The 19,278-nt window shown below is 33.4% G+C and overlaps 1 protein-coding gene across 1 annotated transcript in view; it reads right to left on the bottom strand.

Annotated features, from left to right (window-relative positions):
• ARAP2 (ArfGAP with RhoGAP domain, ankyrin repeat and PH domain 2) overlaps positions 1 to 19,278 on the bottom strand; it is a 109,656-nt gene that overhangs the window by 40,901 nt on the left and 49,477 nt on the right. Inside the window, exons 10-19 of the mRNA XM_031504565.2 lie at positions 17,042 to 17,157; positions 15,596 to 15,795; positions 14,751 to 14,836; positions 13,895 to 14,077; positions 12,054 to 12,228; positions 10,472 to 10,606; positions 6,777 to 6,921; positions 4,455 to 4,557; positions 3,630 to 3,828; positions 1,547 to 1,610 (exon numbers count right to left, since the gene is read on the bottom strand). Of these exons, the coding sequence (XP_031360425.2) occupies positions 1,547 to 1,610; positions 3,630 to 3,828; positions 4,455 to 4,557; positions 6,777 to 6,921; positions 10,472 to 10,606; positions 12,054 to 12,228; positions 13,895 to 14,077; positions 14,751 to 14,836; positions 15,596 to 15,795; positions 17,042 to 17,157 (1,406 nt within the window). The remainder of the gene's footprint in view (positions 1 to 1,546; positions 1,611 to 3,629; positions 3,829 to 4,454; positions 4,558 to 6,776; positions 6,922 to 10,471; positions 10,607 to 12,053; positions 12,229 to 13,894; positions 14,078 to 14,750; positions 14,837 to 15,595; positions 15,796 to 17,041; positions 17,158 to 19,278) is intronic.

Below are 19,278 nucleotides of genomic sequence, written 5' to 3' on the forward strand. Positions count from 1 at the left end.
GTGTTTAATCATCTTCCACACACACATTAAATTGCTTATCACGTTAAAATGCCATCTAATACAACTGCACTGCACACTTCGATAGTTCTGAAGTAATATCCTAAAAAGCAATCACCATGCTAAGGCCTATACACCCATATGGCTTTCCATGCTTAAGATATTGTGAAGACTATGCATTTAAATTCTTTATGGCAGACTTCAGTAAAGAAAAATTAAATATATTCATGTCCACCTTAAATCAGCCAGTGTCCCTGTTGAAATTATTTTCAAATAGTCCAGAATTTCCCTTAAACTACTAAAGTGGTTCAGGGAAAACCTACCCTCACTTGAAAGAAATATTCTAATGAAATAAATAATAAACCCGGACTTGGAGTTAAAAGTTTTGCTCAGCATTAATACCTGTGAAATTATATGCATGGTTTATATCCATCTTTTGTACTGCACCTTGAAGAGGATACCTCAGGTTCCCTGTTTGGTGTATATAGCTTACTTAATGGTGTATCTTTCAAGATGCCTTTTTGAAAAAACACAAACCAAAACAAATAAACCAACAAACAAACAAAAACCCAAAACAAAACAGAATGCCCTCCCAAAAAGACAAGAAAAAATGTTTCCTTCTAACCTGCATAGCCTTACTCAGCTCTGAAACATATACAATACCCTAGAAAGAGTTAAAATTCAGAACACACAAGTTACAATGCATTTCTGACAAGATATTCCAACTCTGAATAGATATCAAAGGTATCTAGGAAGTTTTTTTGTTTGCCGAAGAGAAAAACACCCTTCATTTATTAACCTAATATTGGCTGCTCAAAAGATTATAAACACTGTACCACTGAAGACAGACTCTTGCCCAATAACCTGCCATTGAAATAAAAATAGCCTCAACCTATTAAAAACTAAGAATTTTCTTCCACTATTTTTACTTTCATCTTTGAATTTGTTGAATATTTGAGGCAGAAATACCTACCTCATCTTAAGTTCCAACCTCCTCTATCACTCTAAATATAACACAGTCATCTCAGCCAAATATTACCTACTTGGAAGAAAATATGGATCATGTTTGCTTTGTAAGTATGCTTTTCCTAGACAGTATATTTTTAACTGAGATCAGATATTACAATAAGATTACCAGCGGACTCATTCATATCCTCTCAAACCTGATCTAGGCAGATTGAGATACAGAATTCTGAGACATAAGAATGATTAAAATCTCAAGTAGTTTGTAGTAAAAGCTCCGAAGAGGTACTCTTTTTTTTACAAGTAAAAGGAGTTCGCTCCTTTTGAAGAAATCATTATTGGCAGACTAATCTGGGAATAATTTTGTAAGTGGGAAAACAGTTTTTAATTAAATAGTGCTTGTTAACATTTTGTGACACAGACATAAAATGTAATTAATGCATAAAGTTATTCCCTCCTTTAAAAACTCTTCAAATTTACTTTCTTGCTAGCAAGCCTAAGTGAAAAAACTCCAGAACTTATCAACAATAATGCTAAGATATCACTATGAAAGCAGATCAAATATTTTTTCAGATGGGAACCTCACCTTCCTTTTTCAACGAGCAGCAGGACATCTATTCTCTCTCCATTTTGCATCACACTGCTGGTTGCTGAAAACAAAACACATACACATTCATATGACCTTTACAGACATATATTTATAGACAAACACATACATGCCTGCACATACAGACAGACATGTCTTTTTCAAAATGATCTCCAGTGGCAAAAGGAGCATGGAATTCCTAAACTCTGCAAATAAAGAATGCTGCTGATGCAGAAACAAAACTCCACAAAATACCACACCACATTTGCATTTAAAAGAAAAATTAACACAAAATATTATCAAGAAAGTTTAAATGTACTTTTTAATGTGAAAACATGCTACAGTGTTTTATTATACTCAACTTGTAAATACAAGTTGTAGAAGACAATGATTCAAAAGTAAGCCAGATTTTGGAATCCATTAACTTTTTGCACTTTAATGGCTGCACATATTTACAATAAGATAATGCAAGTTATCTGTTTAGCATGAAGATCAGTGCTACCCTTCTTTATGTTGCCTTATGTTATCCCTGCTAAAAAAAGCAGCTTGTAAAACACCGACATTGTACATAACACATCAAATACATCTGGACAGCTTTCAGTTGCACCACTGAAAAACTATACCATGCACTAAACTAAAACCAGTAAATTAAATGTAACCTACTTACTAATTTGAAATTCTGAAAACTTAATTTCTCAAAGTGTGTGTCATATATAATCCACACCTTATTTCCCAGAGAGAGTAAAGTCCTAAATAGCAATGAAAATCTATAAACACATTGCATGTTATATGCTGGTTTTGTATCACACATACTCCCAGTCACATCTATATTTACTAAGTCAAATACCAAGAAGGTAAGTTGCTATACTTTCACAAATGATTTGTTAGTTTTCAAGTTTTATTTACAAAAATTAGTATTAATAGTGGAGCAGATATATTCTGGAGAAAGCAGAAATCAAAGAAAAGATTATGGATACATAATATTTCCAAGAAATACAACCAATATTAAAAACCCCAAGCAAAACAAATTCTCAACTGAAAGTCAAAAGTGTTTTATTTTTATACATGAGATATAATATACACAGATTTTGCATGCTCTTATGATTCTGGCAGAGGCAATTACAGTTGCATCATAAAAAAAATATCAGGAACAGTTCTCCTTTTGCCTAATCTTTTAATTCTGAATTAAGATCAAAAGTATTCACAAATTAAAAGAAACCTAGAGGCATAAAAACATTCCTGATTGATTAAAAACCACCTTCATGGTGTCATTTACACCAAATATAAGATGGCAGTAAATAAACAGTAGAAAACTCAATGGCATTTAGGCAGGCTCCTGCAAAACAGTCCACAATCTGTCAGCATTTGTAAAGAGTATCATCAACAAAGAGAAAAATTATCTTCTCTATGTTACTTTATTATAAATCTCAAATTATATGTATTTTTCTATGTAACATATTGCCTTGTTCAATATAAATACAAGTAGGGCAGATATGCTTAAAAGTGGGTTCAGAGCATAATTACAAACTATGATATAAAATTGGTCATAGAAGACCATTTGTACAAATATTCTTATCTCCACATATCGTGATATTGAGCAAATAACATTTTTACTATTGGAAAAAAAGTCTATTAGTCTGTGAAATAGTTTTCCAAGAGAACTATAATTTTCCAGTATGTTTGAGTATTTTAAAACTAGACCTGTCAATCATCTCAAGAATGTGTTCTGCCCTGTGAGTGAGTATTCTGCCCTGTCAAAAATATGAGACAATAATCCCAAAAGGTTGTATATTATTATTCAATTCTGTACTCTTGTAAGAAAGATACTGCTGAAACTGGAACAAAAACTGTCATCATTCATTTTAAAGCTGTGAAAAATTTCTCTGGCATGTGCCAAAAAGTAGGAAAAAAACCCCAAGACAGAAATTAACCAACCCCATATTTAGATAAAAATTGAACATCTGACTCATGTGAAGGGATAGTTACTAAGCTTCCCAATATTTATTACTTTGAAAGGTACTAGAAATTTCCTTAACGGTGAATTAATCCCAAAGAACATTTTCTGAATACTAGATGTTCTTACTTAGTTCTTGCAATCTTCTTAAATATATGGAATCTTCTTCAGCATCCTCCATTTCAAGACAGAAATAAAGGCTCGACTTCTCTATAGCAAACCAGCCTTTTCTCCACTGATCCAGGTTATGGCAATCTTTGTAGTACAGCTGCCCAATAAGGTCACAGTCTCGCTCCAACAATGATTCAGCCACAGGGGGAACAAAATGCTACCAAAGAAAATGGGGTGAGTCAGATGAAGAAAAAAACCCTCTGCCCCTAAAAAACAAAATCAAAATATTGCAAATCTACAGGAATCTAGGATGAAGATCACAGAAAAAAAACCACAAAACTTTGAGATATAAAACCCACATTCATAATCCCATAGATACACTAAAATTAAAATGTAAAATCAAGTTTAGCATTTTTTCCATTCATGCTCTACAATTCAGAAATTTTTGCTTTTAAACTACCATTGATTTAATTAGTAATTTGAGTCTTAACATTTGGAATAGTATAAAATATGACTTCACTTTATTAATTCCATTTCAGCAAATAAATTTAATAGAATTGCAACCATAAAAAGCTGAAATATACAGTATACTACTTTATACTTATATTCTTAAGGTCAGCTTTAAAATGCTGCTTCAATTCCTTTCACATTTTATTTTACTATCTTGTTTCAAACATTAAATCACAAAAGTTATTTCTTCCTGCTGCTCAAGAAACCTTTACATGCAGCAGAGATCAGTATTCATCAATAATGGCTTCTCAAAGGTTTTAAGATAACAATGGCACTTTATTATTTGTGCAAAGGCTCCTGACCTAACCTGAAGAAGATAATTATCAGTATTACCTTAGCTATTGCTGAAGTCCATTTTCTTTGTGAATGTGCAGTTTCAGCTCCAAACAGAAAAACACGTTCTGACAGTAAGTACATTTCAAATGTAAAGATGTCTCTAAAGCAAGTAGGATAAGAAACACAGATGTATTAAGTCTCCAAAAGAACAAACATATAAGTGTCTTATTTCACTATTTTTTCATTCTTTCATACGTATGGAATGGAATCCATCTGCATTTCTCCTCCAATATTACAAGTACAGCCTAGGTTATAACAAAGCACTTTAAAATACAACAGGATCAAAATACTTTGCAGGTCAATAGCACATATTTAGAGGCTATGGTGTAATAGGTTTTTGAATAATTCCAAAATGCATAAAACTGTTTACATATAGTCATTAAAAATGCATAGGGAATTCTTTTCTTTTGCAAGCTCGTGTTATTTGATCAAGCACATTTTTGTGATGCATTCAGATTTTTTGTATGTTTAATATAAGCTGAACAACTAGTTGAATGGGAAGCTGTAAACAAGATGAAATGGTGGTTTATAGGGACTTTTAGTTGTCATTTGGTCTAATCTCCTGCTCAAAGACGGATTATCACAATGAGAAGCCAGTCATGGATGGAGAGTACTATTCTTGTCACCAACTTGTTCCTGCCCTCCACCTGCCCTTTAATTGAAGAGCCTTTTCCTGTCAGACAGCCTGAATGTGCTGGAGTGAAAGACATGGTCACTGTGTATCACCTGCCATCAGTAAGAAGAGTAGGAATATTTTGAAGTTGCTGTAGCTCAAGAAACACTTAAAAGTTTTCTTGAGGGAGGTTATTGGTTATTTTTCCTTTTAAAAATTATATCACTATTTAAGTGGATGACCCTGTTTATTCAATTTTTAATGGACAAATAAGAAGAAAACGCAAACCAGTTTAAATTGGTGTGGAATCTGGAAAGCAAATAGCGTGCTGAAGTTGGGGTCAGTCACTCTTTAATTTACAAATTCTGGTTCACCAATTCATAGTATGATTTTGTCTGTGACCTCAGTAGATGCCTAATGGCAAATGGCATTTGGCATTCTTTTTCCTTTCAATGCTGAAGACTGAGATTTGTCTAAAAGTGGAGAACTGAGCATGAGTCACTTCTATAATTTTCAATAACCACATTGAAAATTATATATACACTTAGGTCTGACTAACAGAACAGGCATTTTTAAAGACCAGCTGTTTCACTACATGAAATATCAAATCTAAATAAAATTTCTCATAAAATTCCTCAATCACAGGAAAGCACAACAGGAAGTTAGGTATTTTCAAAGAGTGAAGTATTCAGCCAACATGGTTTTCAATTTACTTATTACCCTAAATGGAACCATTTGGAAATGCAACAAACTATAGGTTAGATTTGGAGATTGAAGAAAAAAGTGATCTTTTTTCTGGGTATCATAGAGGTGCTGCAGAATAGAAGGTCACTTCTCTGTATTTGATAGCATATTAAAATATCACCATGTTTCAGGATTTCTCTCCCATGTAGTAGTCCAAGTCCTTTACTCCCATTATCTTTTTCAGAAGTTTACTCAATAGACTATGCTTTCTTTGCAGACAATTTTGTTTTGTAACTAAAAGCATTACAGTATTATACTATAGAAAGTTATTTTTATTTTAGGTGCACATACACAGGTTCAAAAACAAAAAGATAGTGTTATGAAGTCTGTTAGACAAATACAAAGCATATCGCACAAATGTTACACTAAAGAATTTGAGTATCATTGGAATCAGATTTAGGTCACTCTCCATGTGATGTTTTTCATGTAAAAATGGGATGTGAGAGAGTTATAAAAGAACAAACAAGACCTCCCATCCCACCAGAAATAAAAGCTGGTTTCTTCAAATTAAAAATTTAATCAGTTACACTGTTGTTCTCATCTACAGAGCAGCGAAAGGATTTTCAAAAACCAATACCTCTGTGACCAAATCCAGAAGCAATGTGGAGAGCTCTTGTCTGCTGCATTAGAAGGAAGAAGCAATGCAAGAATTTTGGCTTGGGGCAGAGGTCAATCCCAGAAAGAAAAATTAGTATTAATTGTTAAATTTATCATCATGTAACCTTTCAAGCACTGAGAATATGCATTACAGATTTAAAAATAAACAGATGTATCTAATTTAAGCTGCCCTTTTAAATTACCCTAATATTTTCATTATATCACTATAAAAAAATCCCTAGATATCACATAGCACTAATGTCTTGAAGCCAAATAAAACCAGATTTTTTTCTAAAATGCCTATTTAAAATTCAAGAAAAAATGAACAGTTTTTTTACTGAAATACAAATACAAATAGAGCTTACCCTCTATTTAAAAAGAAGTCTGACTTGTGCACTACAAGACAGATAACTTCATTGATGTCAATCATACCATTAGGAGTGGTAGTTTTATCATTTTCATAGTAGCTCAGAAAGCCACTTTCCAAAGTGCACCATCTTTTGTTGCAATCTGTGATTAAAGAAATAATAGGAAGGTCAGATTTCCTTAAGTTTTGGGGTTTTTTTAAATAAGCAAATACAAGATGGAGAAAAAAGTCTGCAGAGCACCTTCAATATATCATTTGGTATATTTACTTACAACTGTTTACTTCCTCTAATACCTAAAATATGAATACAACACATGACATAGCATAGTAATGTCCATTTGCTACTGAAAATAATCACTAATTCATTCTAGCTTATGTCTAGCTCTTAGAACAAAATCTGACATGCATCTGTTTCCACTGCTGCAGAGTGGATCCTAAAAGAAAATAGTATTTTAATTTTCCACAGTCTAAAAATTACTGTACAGCAGAGAATTTGGTAAAACAGATCCATAAAAAAAAAAAAATTGGCAAAAAAAATCCACAAAAATCAAACAAAAAAAACCGCCTGAAATTTGCAAATACTATGTTATCTGATATTTTATCCAATTGCATTTTCTGTTCTTTTCTATATGGTTTATATTGATTTTATAAATATTTTGGTACTATTTAATATTTCTTTGTATCATGCTATTTGCTATCGAGTACTATCTAGATTCTGTCTAAATACACATGTTAAGTACTAAAATAAACATAATATAATGTATAGGTTTAAAGGAGTTGAGCACCAAATTTTAAGGTTTTGAATGTTCAGGGTTTTTGTCCCCCAGTTTTCCCTCCACCGTCTTCCAAAACCTATTCTACAAAACAGCTCACTACTTCAATATTCATTAAACTATTAAACTCTCAAGGACAATTTTGGAATATCGAGGCTTTTTAAAGGGCTCCACAAAACCTTTTACACTAGAAATGAAAGCAAAATCAAACTCGAGCCCCTAAACCTCTAAGCTTTACTTTTTGATCCACTGCATCAGAATAGCACCAGCATTTGAGCTCTCTTCCTGCTGATATCAACAGCTGTTAATTAACAACAACTCTCCTCAAAATGCATGCACCCCTGCTGAAAACACTGATGCCTCTATAATGAGCAGTACACACAGAGCTGGCTCTCTCCTGTACTGAGACACACATAATGAAAAACAGGGCTGCACTTCCAGGTGTTCCACCTGGCTGGTATAAAACCTTGGTTAATTCGCAGCACTGAATGATTTTGTCAGCGCCCTTTTACTGTTAGGGCCAAATCTACAAAGGGGTAACAATTTCCTGTGACAACAAGCGAGCACTTAAATTTTCAGCCCTTGGTGCTGAAGGCAAGGCTGTCAACTGCCTCAGAGATCCCTAACACTGAAGAAGAACTTAATTCTAATGATTAAAATCCTCAGGATTCTGAGTTGGAGCCCTGTCCACACGCAGCATTAAAAACCAAACTAACAAACAAAAGCCCCCAAATTTTTCTAAATGCTGTGAGAAAATGGTGCTCCCTCTCTGGCCTGCAGAGGCCCCAATTACTTCACAGCAAGTCAGAACCACTTCAACAGGAGTTCTCTTCTCTAAAACTAGATAGGTCAGATTTTTCACGTAACATGACCTTGTTTGAATATCTACAGGCGGAGGAGGGAACTGAAATTTTCTCCCACATATTAATACTCTAACCCTCAAATTACTTCTTAAAGAGAGTAAGAAGGGAAAATAATGTTTCCACTTACAGTAATTTGCAATATGAGTATTACTTCATGTTAGTGAGATTTAGAAACAATTCTGGATGTAGTGAAAGAAGAGAAAAAGAAAGATTATATATTTTATGTTTTGAATAGCAAGTACTTCTGTCATACTGCTTCTTAAACATGGCCAAGATAGATTAGAGTCTAAGGACGGAGTAGTTTCTCACCCAAAGTTGCAGGGGGTTTTGTTGTTTTTTAAAGGATGCCATTACATCTCGCTCCCTTGTTCCATTTGTCTACTTGAACTGCAAATGGTCAGGGAAACCTATCTTCCTATGTATCTGTAAAGAGCCCATCCCAGAAACACCAGTCCTGACAAACCCATGGGTAATTCAACATCAATACAAAAACAAAGCAAACAAAGGCCCATGCCCAAAAAAGCAAACAAGAGAGTGTCTACAATCTTCAAGACACAATCACAGTTTCAGAGAACAAAACCTGAGCTGAGAGAAATCTGGTTCCTTTCCATTTATTATATGTTCTCTCAAGTAGTAAGTGCAATGCTAAGCAACAGGCTGCAAACTTTCAAAGCAGCTTCATTTCTGTCCAATAAAGACTTGAAATGGAAGACAATCAAAATTTCTTGCCTGAGGGCTTTCCTCATAAATTTTAAGACATCCTAGTAACTCAGTTGCAGTGCATCTCCCCCAAAAAGGACTACAGAAGCCACTCTGTGAGCACTTTCAGCCAAATCTTCCATCTATACAGGTATTTACAAATATGCCACTTCTCATATGCCTTTGTGTTGGAAGAGATTGCCTTGTGTCTGCTCTCCACTTGGCTAGGCACTGACTTCTGGGGTTTTTTATAAATTTCTTTATGTCTATATACAGATCTGTATGTCTATATACAGATACCCACAGCATGGAAGATCAGGTCTGAATTTGGAGCAAGTGGTAATAAGGTTTGCAGTTATTACATTGTTTCCCAAATAAACTCAGAGCAATTTCAGAGCAATCCAAATTAACTCTATCCCAGCAGCAGTCCTCTGTCAAAAGAGACATGTTTGTTAAGAACTGCAAAGTTGCTAGGAAATGCATGTGATCAGGCATTAATTCTGTTATCACCCAATGCTTTTAAGAATTTGGAGCCACACTAACATATAGAGTCTTCAAAAGCATATTTAAACAGTTCTATGCTTTAGTATGCTTTTACTGTCCACTAAGAATCTTAAATGCATATGCCATGAGAATATGGACATAATCATACAAAAATATGTATACACCAGTGCAGGACGGCCTGTAAGGATTTCAGAAGCAATAAATTCAAGAATAAATCACCACAGATTTTAAAAAGCCATGTTATTGTTTAGATGGAAGAAAAATGTAGGAAGGCAAATGGGAACAAAAAGGGAAAAATTATCTGATAATATCTCTCTCAGAAAAAAAAAAGAAAAACAGAAGACTGATATGCACAGGAGGCCATGTATATCTACTGTGATATGCATGCACTATCACCCAACAAAGCTCAAGTTTTCATAGAGTCATTGTAGACAATCATTTCTACTTGGAAGACTTTGTAAATTTGTGAGCTTGAGAAATACCCTACTAAAAATTCTGTGCTACTTGTAAATTTCTGTAATAGAATCATTTTAGATGAAAATTAATTCTTGGCATTGATCTAAATATAATTAAAGCAAGAAGTGTTTATGTTTGTTTTTTATTTATCAATTACTGCGTTAACTGAGCAATTTTTCAGAAGCTCAGTTTTCTTCCTGTGTCAACTACTGAATGAAGAGATCAAGACAAACGGTATTTTCTTTATCTGAAAGAGGTCTACTTAATCCAAAGAAGATATTTCCTATCAAAGACATTTTATCTCAAAAAAAGTAATGCAAGAAGTTAAAAAGAATAAAATTAATCTAAATCATACATATTCATGCATTATTCAAATACATAAATTAAAAGTTAAATACCTTCTTTTAATTTCTTCTCTGTAGGAAGCTTAGCTGCATTAGAAGAAACTTTGTACAAGAATTCACAAAGAAAGGTGGAATGTGAAGAATCTTCAGAGAAGCCACTTTCAAAACAAGGATCATAGTTTGGGAAATCTATTCATAGACAAAGGAGTAAAAGACATACAGATCTTCAGTTATATCAGTTAATGCATGTCTTTAAATATGTGGTTACTCTGCAGTATCTTTACTACAACACTGATAAAACTTACTGGTTTCATTTTTATAATTAGAAAGCATATTCATTAAGAAAACTGGTTCACATTTGTTACAATTGTGACCACCTTGGCCACCGTCAACCACTGCTGGTCAAGGTAATATAAAATACTGTTTTCTGATATACCAAACTTTGATTTTCATCCCTTGTGTAACATAATTCAACAGAAGGAGACTGCTCCTCTTGAGGGCTTATATAGAGTTTACCAGAAACTCTGGCAGCAGAGAAGCAACAATTCTGGGAATCATCATCAATATACACTGATCTCCCCTTCCCTAAAGATAAGAACATGATGGTGCTGCCTTGGCTGGAGGCCCAAAAGTAGAAAAGACAGCGCCAAGACAAGCAAACTTCTCTCTCTATAACCTTAGGACCATAGGCAGCAAAAAAACCACCCCATCTACATGTCTGCACCTGACTGAACTCAACATGATCCAGTGCTTGGCACTGGCTTAAGCAATACTCAGGCAGAAGTTAAGACACTGCTTGCCCTTGGAAGCCATAATTCATTCCTAATTAATGCTTTTTTTGTTCAGCCTATGCAGTGTCACTTTGCAGAGTGATACAAGCCAATGGAAAGTCGACCCAGGACTACATCCACATAACCTTTTTGTTTTCCCAGTGTAGATCTGCATGTGAACTTTCAGCCCCTGATGGTTTCAGATACTGTCCAGTGCTTTTAAAAGAAAAGCTCAATCACACCCATGCACCTCAATATCATCAATATATTACTGCTAAGAGCAGCTTTCTGTTTCCAACAGCCTCATAGCAGGCACACACTGCAAACAGAACTCTTCACTTCCAAGCCAATGTTTATCATTTGCTCCAATCTGCAACAGAAGCTGTGATGGGAAAAATAGGTTTCTGGATAGATCATACTGCAAGTTCAAGAGGTGAGTTTTATTCTGGGAGGGCAGTTTGTGTGTGCAGTAGGGGTAGATATCAAATTAAATGTTCTTTAAGGAAAAGCAAAAGCGCTAGATGAATTCTTTAGACATATGTTAAATTTATGTACCCATTTTTTTTTCCTGGTAAAAGACTAATAATATTCGAAGAGAAAATAATGGGTTTTTTTCTGTGCTATAATTAAGGGTATGAGATATATGACTTATAACTATGTAGTCTAAGTCCTAAGTATGATGTCTGAGCAAAACAGCAAACCTGCACATAATTGAAACTGTACACTAATAAAATACAGTTAATGCTATCACAACTGCCCTTCTGATATACCACTATTCTTCAAAGCAAAGCCAATTCTGCTTCTGAATTATTTCCTTCTCTTTTTCATAATAAAAAATTAGACCAAAAGAAAGAAATGCATCATACCTGAGAACTTATTATGGTACAGAAATTCCATCTGCAGTCTTTGTCCAGCTTTCTTGGCCAATAAGTATGGGGTGCTGTAAACAGGGTCTCCAGTGGCACACATAGCATCAGCCCCACTGAAGAGCAACATCAGAGTTTCTAGCACATCTTGCTTGACTACAGCAGCACACAGGGCCTTATCACAGAGAGGGGGAAACAGGAAGTCTCTTTAAATTAGAAAGTGACTGGCAACAAATACATGCAATGTAGGCGCAAATCCTTTCAACTCTGATATAGCTAGACCATAAACATTGAGAAGTATCAGAAACCACAAAGTATGATCTAAATCTAGAAAAATTCAGCAACAAAAATATCCCAAATTATCACCCCAAACCCAGCAAAATGTTGCTTTCACAAACTCCACTTGGGAAGGATAACATGAGTAAATAGAATTGGAGGGCAACCTTGCTGTTTATTTACATCAAACTACTGAAGAAAAAGTCTTACTATTTCAGACCCCAGAAGTTCAACAAAAGAGATGAGATTTGATTCTTAAACTCCATTCCTAGGACACATATTGAAATTCCTAGGTAATTTTTTAGAAACCACCATCAGTCAGTAATGCAAACTACTCTTTTTATCAAGATATATTATTAAGATATATCAAGATTTAAAAATATTAAGATTTTTTTTACTCTTTTTATTAAGCTGTATCTTGATACTTGTTCATTTTCCTTGAAATTGAAACATCTCACCACACTCTAAATCATGAGTGTTTCCTTTTATTTTTGTATACACAAACATGATAAACTTACTTTTTTATTTCTACAAGACTGGTCCAAAAACCTTAAAGCCAAAAATAGCTACACAATTACAGCAACCTCTTCCATTAAAATTTCTATGATTTAAGTTATTTAGTCAAAGATAATTTTTTTCTTAAATGATTAAAGCAAAAGTCAATCAAAATCCTAAGATTACTCCTATAAAATTTAGCCGTTTTAATAAAACACATAAGAACCCTGGAGGCACAAGATAAGAGAGAAGACAATTCAATAAAATTTCTAGAATTACTTAGCAATGACTGCCTTATTACATAATTTCATGTCTCTACAGAGAATTTGGTAACTATCTCCAGTATTGAAATGATTATTTGACATATATCCTTCCCAAAAAAAACAAACCCCACAATCTCTGTATATCCTTTGAGACAATTTGACTAATGTAATTGAGTCCATTAAATTGCAAAATGCATTAAAACTCTTCTGTATTCATTAATCCTGAAAAATCATTATTCAAACCATCAGATCTTAGAATTCAGTCAAATGGACAACAAACTTTACAGAGACACTGATAATTAAAGTTCTGTTTTACAACACTAAAGAATTTGTTATTTTTGTAAAAGTAGAGAACACGTATTTTCAATCATTAATTTCAGCTTTTCCATTTCCAATATGCTATAAGCATATGTGTTTAGGAGCTATTTTCACCACTGATAACAATGAATTATCTACTGTATTTGAATGTTAGATGTCAGACAAACATATAGAAAGTAATCTAAAGAAGTGAAGTAGAAATTTGCATCCCTACACTACAGTTATGTTAAAATAAAGATCCATATTTTTATGGTTAAGGAAAACATAGGAAGAACTACAACAACCTTCTTCAAATAAATTAACAAGAAAAACAAACTAGGTAGTCATGCAATGGCTCCTGCAAAGGATCCTAAATAACCCTCATTCAGCTGTGTCAGAATGACACTCAGGACACTGAACTAATTTCTCATCAGTTTAACATGATGACCAAATTGCACATAGATACAATACAATCCAAAACACAGTACGGGTTCAACAATGCTATATTACCTTATTCAACTGTTCCTTGGTTTTGTAGTGGAAAGGTGTTTTCCTGAATTTTCCCTCTTTATATTTTTGTGTAATGAATGCTATCCTTTTTTCTGCAGGGTCATCAATATGCAATTCTTCATCTGGAGGAAGATTTCCAGCCCAAAAACTGTTTGCCCTCTTATTTCCAATGATGATAAAGAGCTGAATGAGATACAGGGAATAAATCAGCAAAATAGTATGAAGGACATGAAGCTAGCCTCTGAACAGTTTTCAGCTGCTAAAAGTTGAAAAAGAAAGTTATTGCAGAAAAGAAAATTTCCTTCAGGAGTCAGAAGCCTCTCTCAGTCACTGCCTATGGTCATCTACAGATGAATAATAAAGCCCACAGTCATCATTTACCATCAATAGCAGCTAAGCTTTACAAGACTAATCAGTTATAACATTTCATTATATATCAGAAAAAATTAAAGTTCAGAGAAGAGTAGCATATGTTTTAAAGAAAACACTGATGGCTCCAACCCTTTCTATTAGGACCACTTTTTAACAACCCAAGCGCCTAAGCTGGTAGTGACAATTTTCCTCTCTTTTCCCCTTTCTTCATCATGAGAACTCTCCAAAAGCATTTATTTCTTTTTCCCCCAAAATATTAGATACTTGGAGAAATACTAAGTGAAATTGTACATTTTGTTAGCAAAACAAGTTAATATTTGGAATTACAGAGGTACGTGATGAACAGAAACATCAGCTTTACTGTAACAGCACCATATTGTTTAGTACTTGTATGTTCAGTTTTCTTGTGAGTAAAGCAGTAAATTCCTCCTTTTCATGCAGTAAGTTTCAAGATGGAAAAAAGAGTTAGAATATCACAACATACCTCAATAAGTTCATTGCTCCAAATGCTGGCATCCATTTTTAGACTCCGGACCTTCGAATCTCTTGGTCCTAAAGATCTGTGTTGTCCTGAAAATCCAAGAGCATTACTTAACTAAGGCACTTAAACAGGGTTTCTCTTCTGCTTAGATAACAAAAAATGTGATGATGCCAGATTTATTCTACTTGATATTTTTATAAAAGGTTGGGTTTGACATTTGAATATTAAATAAAAGCGTCAAAAATACATATTTTTTTTTTTTAAAGTTATTTCAGTTGATAGTAATGAATAAACAAAGTAGGCTGTCTCATGTAGACTATTTCTGGGATAGTTTGGCTTGAAAGAAAGCCTAGAATTATAAAATATTTCCTTGAATCTACCGCTTAAGTGCATATTTCAATATAAAACATGACAGAACTATATTTAGAGTAGTATCTGAAAAATTTTACTATTGGCAGTAAAATATGAACAGATGAAATAAAATTAATACCCAAAATTTATACACTAAAATTGTTATTCTTTGGCATCTAGCCTTGCAAAAGCCATTCCTTTCCAATAAAGTGTTAGAGTGTCTCAATTTACACTAATTGTGAAGGATGATTCACCTGAGAGAACTCAATCACCACAGACATGTCATTTATGCATGGAAGTGCTATACAATAAGGATGACCTTGGTATTAAAAAAAAGTTATGCTCACATTTTGTTTTTTTCAAACCTTCCACAAGAAAAACACTTCAAAAATTTTAAAAAAAACAACAAAACAAATAACTGCCAATTCAAGGACATACATAGATATGCAAATATGACATTTTGTAGAACCCACATAGCTTGTCATTAATTACTCTACCTGCGCACTTCTTACAAATTACAACACAAAGATTGATGGATGCCCAGTCAGGACCGGGAGCTTTACAGTCAGCGCAGCTCCTGTTGGACTCATTGAACCAAATCTTCTCAGCTACTTCATAATCAGATAGAGTTTCTGCTATTGATTGCTGAAGTGCTTCAATCCAGTCTTGTTTCTCTTTTTCTGACTCTGCTGTAAAGCTGAAACAATTGACTTTTCTGTGTTATTGATCTTTATTTTAAAGCCCAATTAAACATGGTCTGTAGCCTCCTTATTTATTACATTTACACTTGAAATCACAGTCAAAAATCTTCCTCCACACAGACATAAATCCTAAGATGGAATGTATTATTTCGTATTTTTAAATTCAATGAAATTCCCTCTGTTTTAGTATTGTTTTCAACAAAAGCACTACTAGTATAAGGTACTATAGTATACACTACTAGTATAAGTACTAGTATAAGGTACTATAGTATACACTACTAGTATAGTATACACTACTAGTATAAGCTTTTGTAACATTATGTAACATCCCTGAGTTAATTTCAATCCTTTTATGTTACCAATTACCAAAATTAAATACTGAACTTTAATGAAAGCATAGAATGACATAAGGAAACATGAAGAATTAAATGAGAATTAAAAAAACTACTGAGAATTTTTTAAATTACTGAGAACTAAAAAAAATACTTGCTTTTCATTTAAATTTATCTTTTTAAAATTAAATAGTAAACAAACATCAACATGCCTTAAGAAAAAAAACAAAGAACTAGCTATCTACCAAGCAGCAACAGATTCAAATTGCTGAACAAGACTATTTTACCTGCTAGTTGACTGAGAGGGAAAGTATTTCCTAACATTTACAATCCCAGGAGAACAAAGAAATTCCCTCCTTCATTACAACATTTAAGAAACAGTACAACACTTAACAAAAGGCTTTTATTAGCATGCACTTTCATTTTCTTAAAAATCATTACAAGTCTCAGCAATCAGCCAAAGAGAAACTTTCGACTACTTTCAACCAAGGATATCTACAAGGGATAGCACATGAAAGCTTCTTTTCAAATAAACTGCATAAGACTAAATGGATGCAGCATTATTCCACTATTGAAATTTATTATTCTTTAGGATGAAGTCAATTTGTGAAAGTGGAGGAATTAATTTCTCTTTTTTTTTTTCCATTTGCTCTTGCACAGAACAAACAAAGAAGACTACATAAAAGTATGAACATGTGGGTATAATATACCTAGTCAGGAGCTAACAGATGAAGCACTCAACTAAACAAATCAAAGAAAATCCTCCTATTTTCCTAAACATTGCTGAACATCCTTAATAAAAACATTACCTTTTCATCCTAACTAGCTACAGCACTGCAGTACGAAACAAGTATTTGTTTTGTGCCTTAGTTAATTGCATATTTTGTAAAGTAAATATTCAAGTTCTTACCTAAAGCTTTTATAAGGAGTAATTATTTCAAAAGATTGCTTTGCAGCCCGATCCACTTGTTTTACATTTGCCACATTCATAGGGATTAAAGTGATACCAAATCCTGTCTTAAAGTCCTATGAAAAAGATAATAAAAGTTTAGGTTATCATTCAAGGATAAAACATATAAAGAAAAATTATTTCCTCATGGTCTGGAAAAAACAAGATCACTAACAGACATCTTTACCACAACATATAAGCTACTTCTAATTAATTAATGGATAAACAAACCTCCACTAAATTTTGTCCAAACAATAACTTTCCAACTGCTAGAATTGATTGTTGGTAGGAGTAAAAATGTATGCTCGAATTATTAATAAATGAAAGAATAATAATAAAAAGAAAAGTTTAAGCAATAGATTGCATTAAAATGTGAATGCAAAATTCTGGTAGGATGTAGCTTAAATCATGCTTAAGTGTCTAAATAAACTTTATACATCTAAATCCTTCTCACTGACAGCAGTTTTTCATGCTTTAAAGCTAAGTATTTTAACAAACTAAATATGTTTAAAATTCCTTCTTAAACCTTTGGTTCTTCAAGCTTTTGATGTAGTACACAGCTAAACATGTCTTTGAAAAAAGGTCCTATACAGCTGAAAAAATAGACAAAGGGTGAGTTTTGACTCAATTATAAGAAAGTATTTTTACCTTAAACCGAGCAAAATTATTAGGGTTTTTTCCTTGCTGCGTGGAAAAATGTACTAAAAATAAAAACTTTTGTATTGACAGAATTAGGAAATAAAATGTGAGCTCACACTGAGCTCCTGTGAGAGCCTCTCAAAATGTATGGATTTTGGAAAATCAGATGAATACATACGTTATTATCTATTTGAAATACCATCAGCATTTCCTTCTTTAAATTTATTTACATGTTCATCTCAAGGCAGTCACTTCCACAAGTTTAATTTCTGGAAATATTAGCATAGTTCTTGCAAACAGTAAATAAATCTGAAACAAAACCAAGTTGTATCACCCAAGCAAAGAGCCAAATTCAAATATCTTACCATTTACATGTTCACTGTTACCTCTCACATAACAAGTAGTTGGGTACAGACTGATAAAAATAAAAGCACTGAAAGGTAAAAGCTTCAGAGTTGCCTGCCTCTGAAGAAAGGATTGTTTTTCTAGTTAATGTATATTTAAACCTGCATCACTGACAAGTTTCTTAAGAGTCACATATTTTTGAGCACTAAAGCCTACATGGAGAACATACTTCACAAAACTCTTTATCATTTTATTTCCCTATTTCAGGTATGAGCAACTAAAACTATAGTTTTAGCCAGGATTGCTAAGGCTATATCTGACAAAATACACATACACGTGTGTGTCTATGCACAAGCAGAAGTATCAATTGTATCACACGAGGTATTGAATAGCATAGTGCCCCAAAAAGCATAATAACATCCATTATGAGATTTTTAGAATGACAGAATTCCTGTTATTCAAATATACTGTGAGATAAGTTAGCTAATGCTTCCTTGCCAGACTTCTTATTAAGAATTTATTTTTGTTGTTTTTTGGTTTTTTTTACATGCCATTACCTTTGACAGTAACAGTGAGGAACTAGGTGTGGATTCTGACAGAAACCTTTATAAAAAGCAGCTTTTCAATATCTAGTATATCTTAGCCACTCCTCATATAATTTATTTTAGAAAATAGAAAAAAAATATAAATATTTTTAAATATTTCCCCTTTTCTTCTACTCTCTTATCCTGTAACATAGACATTTTTATTCTCTCTCCTCATCTTCAGCCCCCACTCCATTTGCCTATAAATCAAGGGGGTTCATATTGACACACCTGTCTCAGAAGAGAGCAGAGAGTTCTGTTAAGCCTACACAGTCCCTAATTCACCCTCTATGGGAAAAGAGTGAGTAGAAAAACTCCTTTTGAGTGTGAACTTGACAGCATCCTCTGTAGCAGTGAAGCATTCTTAACTTCACATCACCCGTGAGAAAAAGAGGAGCAAGAAATACTAAAAAAGAAGAGATTGAGGATAGAAAAAACCAAAACTTTTATTTCTATAGGGAAATGAAAAAAGAAACCTAACTAAAACAACCCAAAACCAACACCTTTGTAGAATTAAATGGTTTATGCTTCTGAGATGTAAATTGGTTGCAAGTTTCATTTGTTGATTCAAGTATTTCATATTATTTAAAATAATTTGCCTTAAGAAATCCTGGTTTTCAAATGAGAGGT

The sequence above is a fragment of the Lonchura striata genome, chromosome 4 (genome assembly GCF_046129695.1).
Source record: "Lonchura striata isolate bLonStr1 chromosome 4, bLonStr1.mat, whole genome shotgun sequence".
NCBI lineage: Eukaryota > Metazoa > Chordata > Aves > Passeriformes > Estrildidae > Lonchura > Lonchura striata.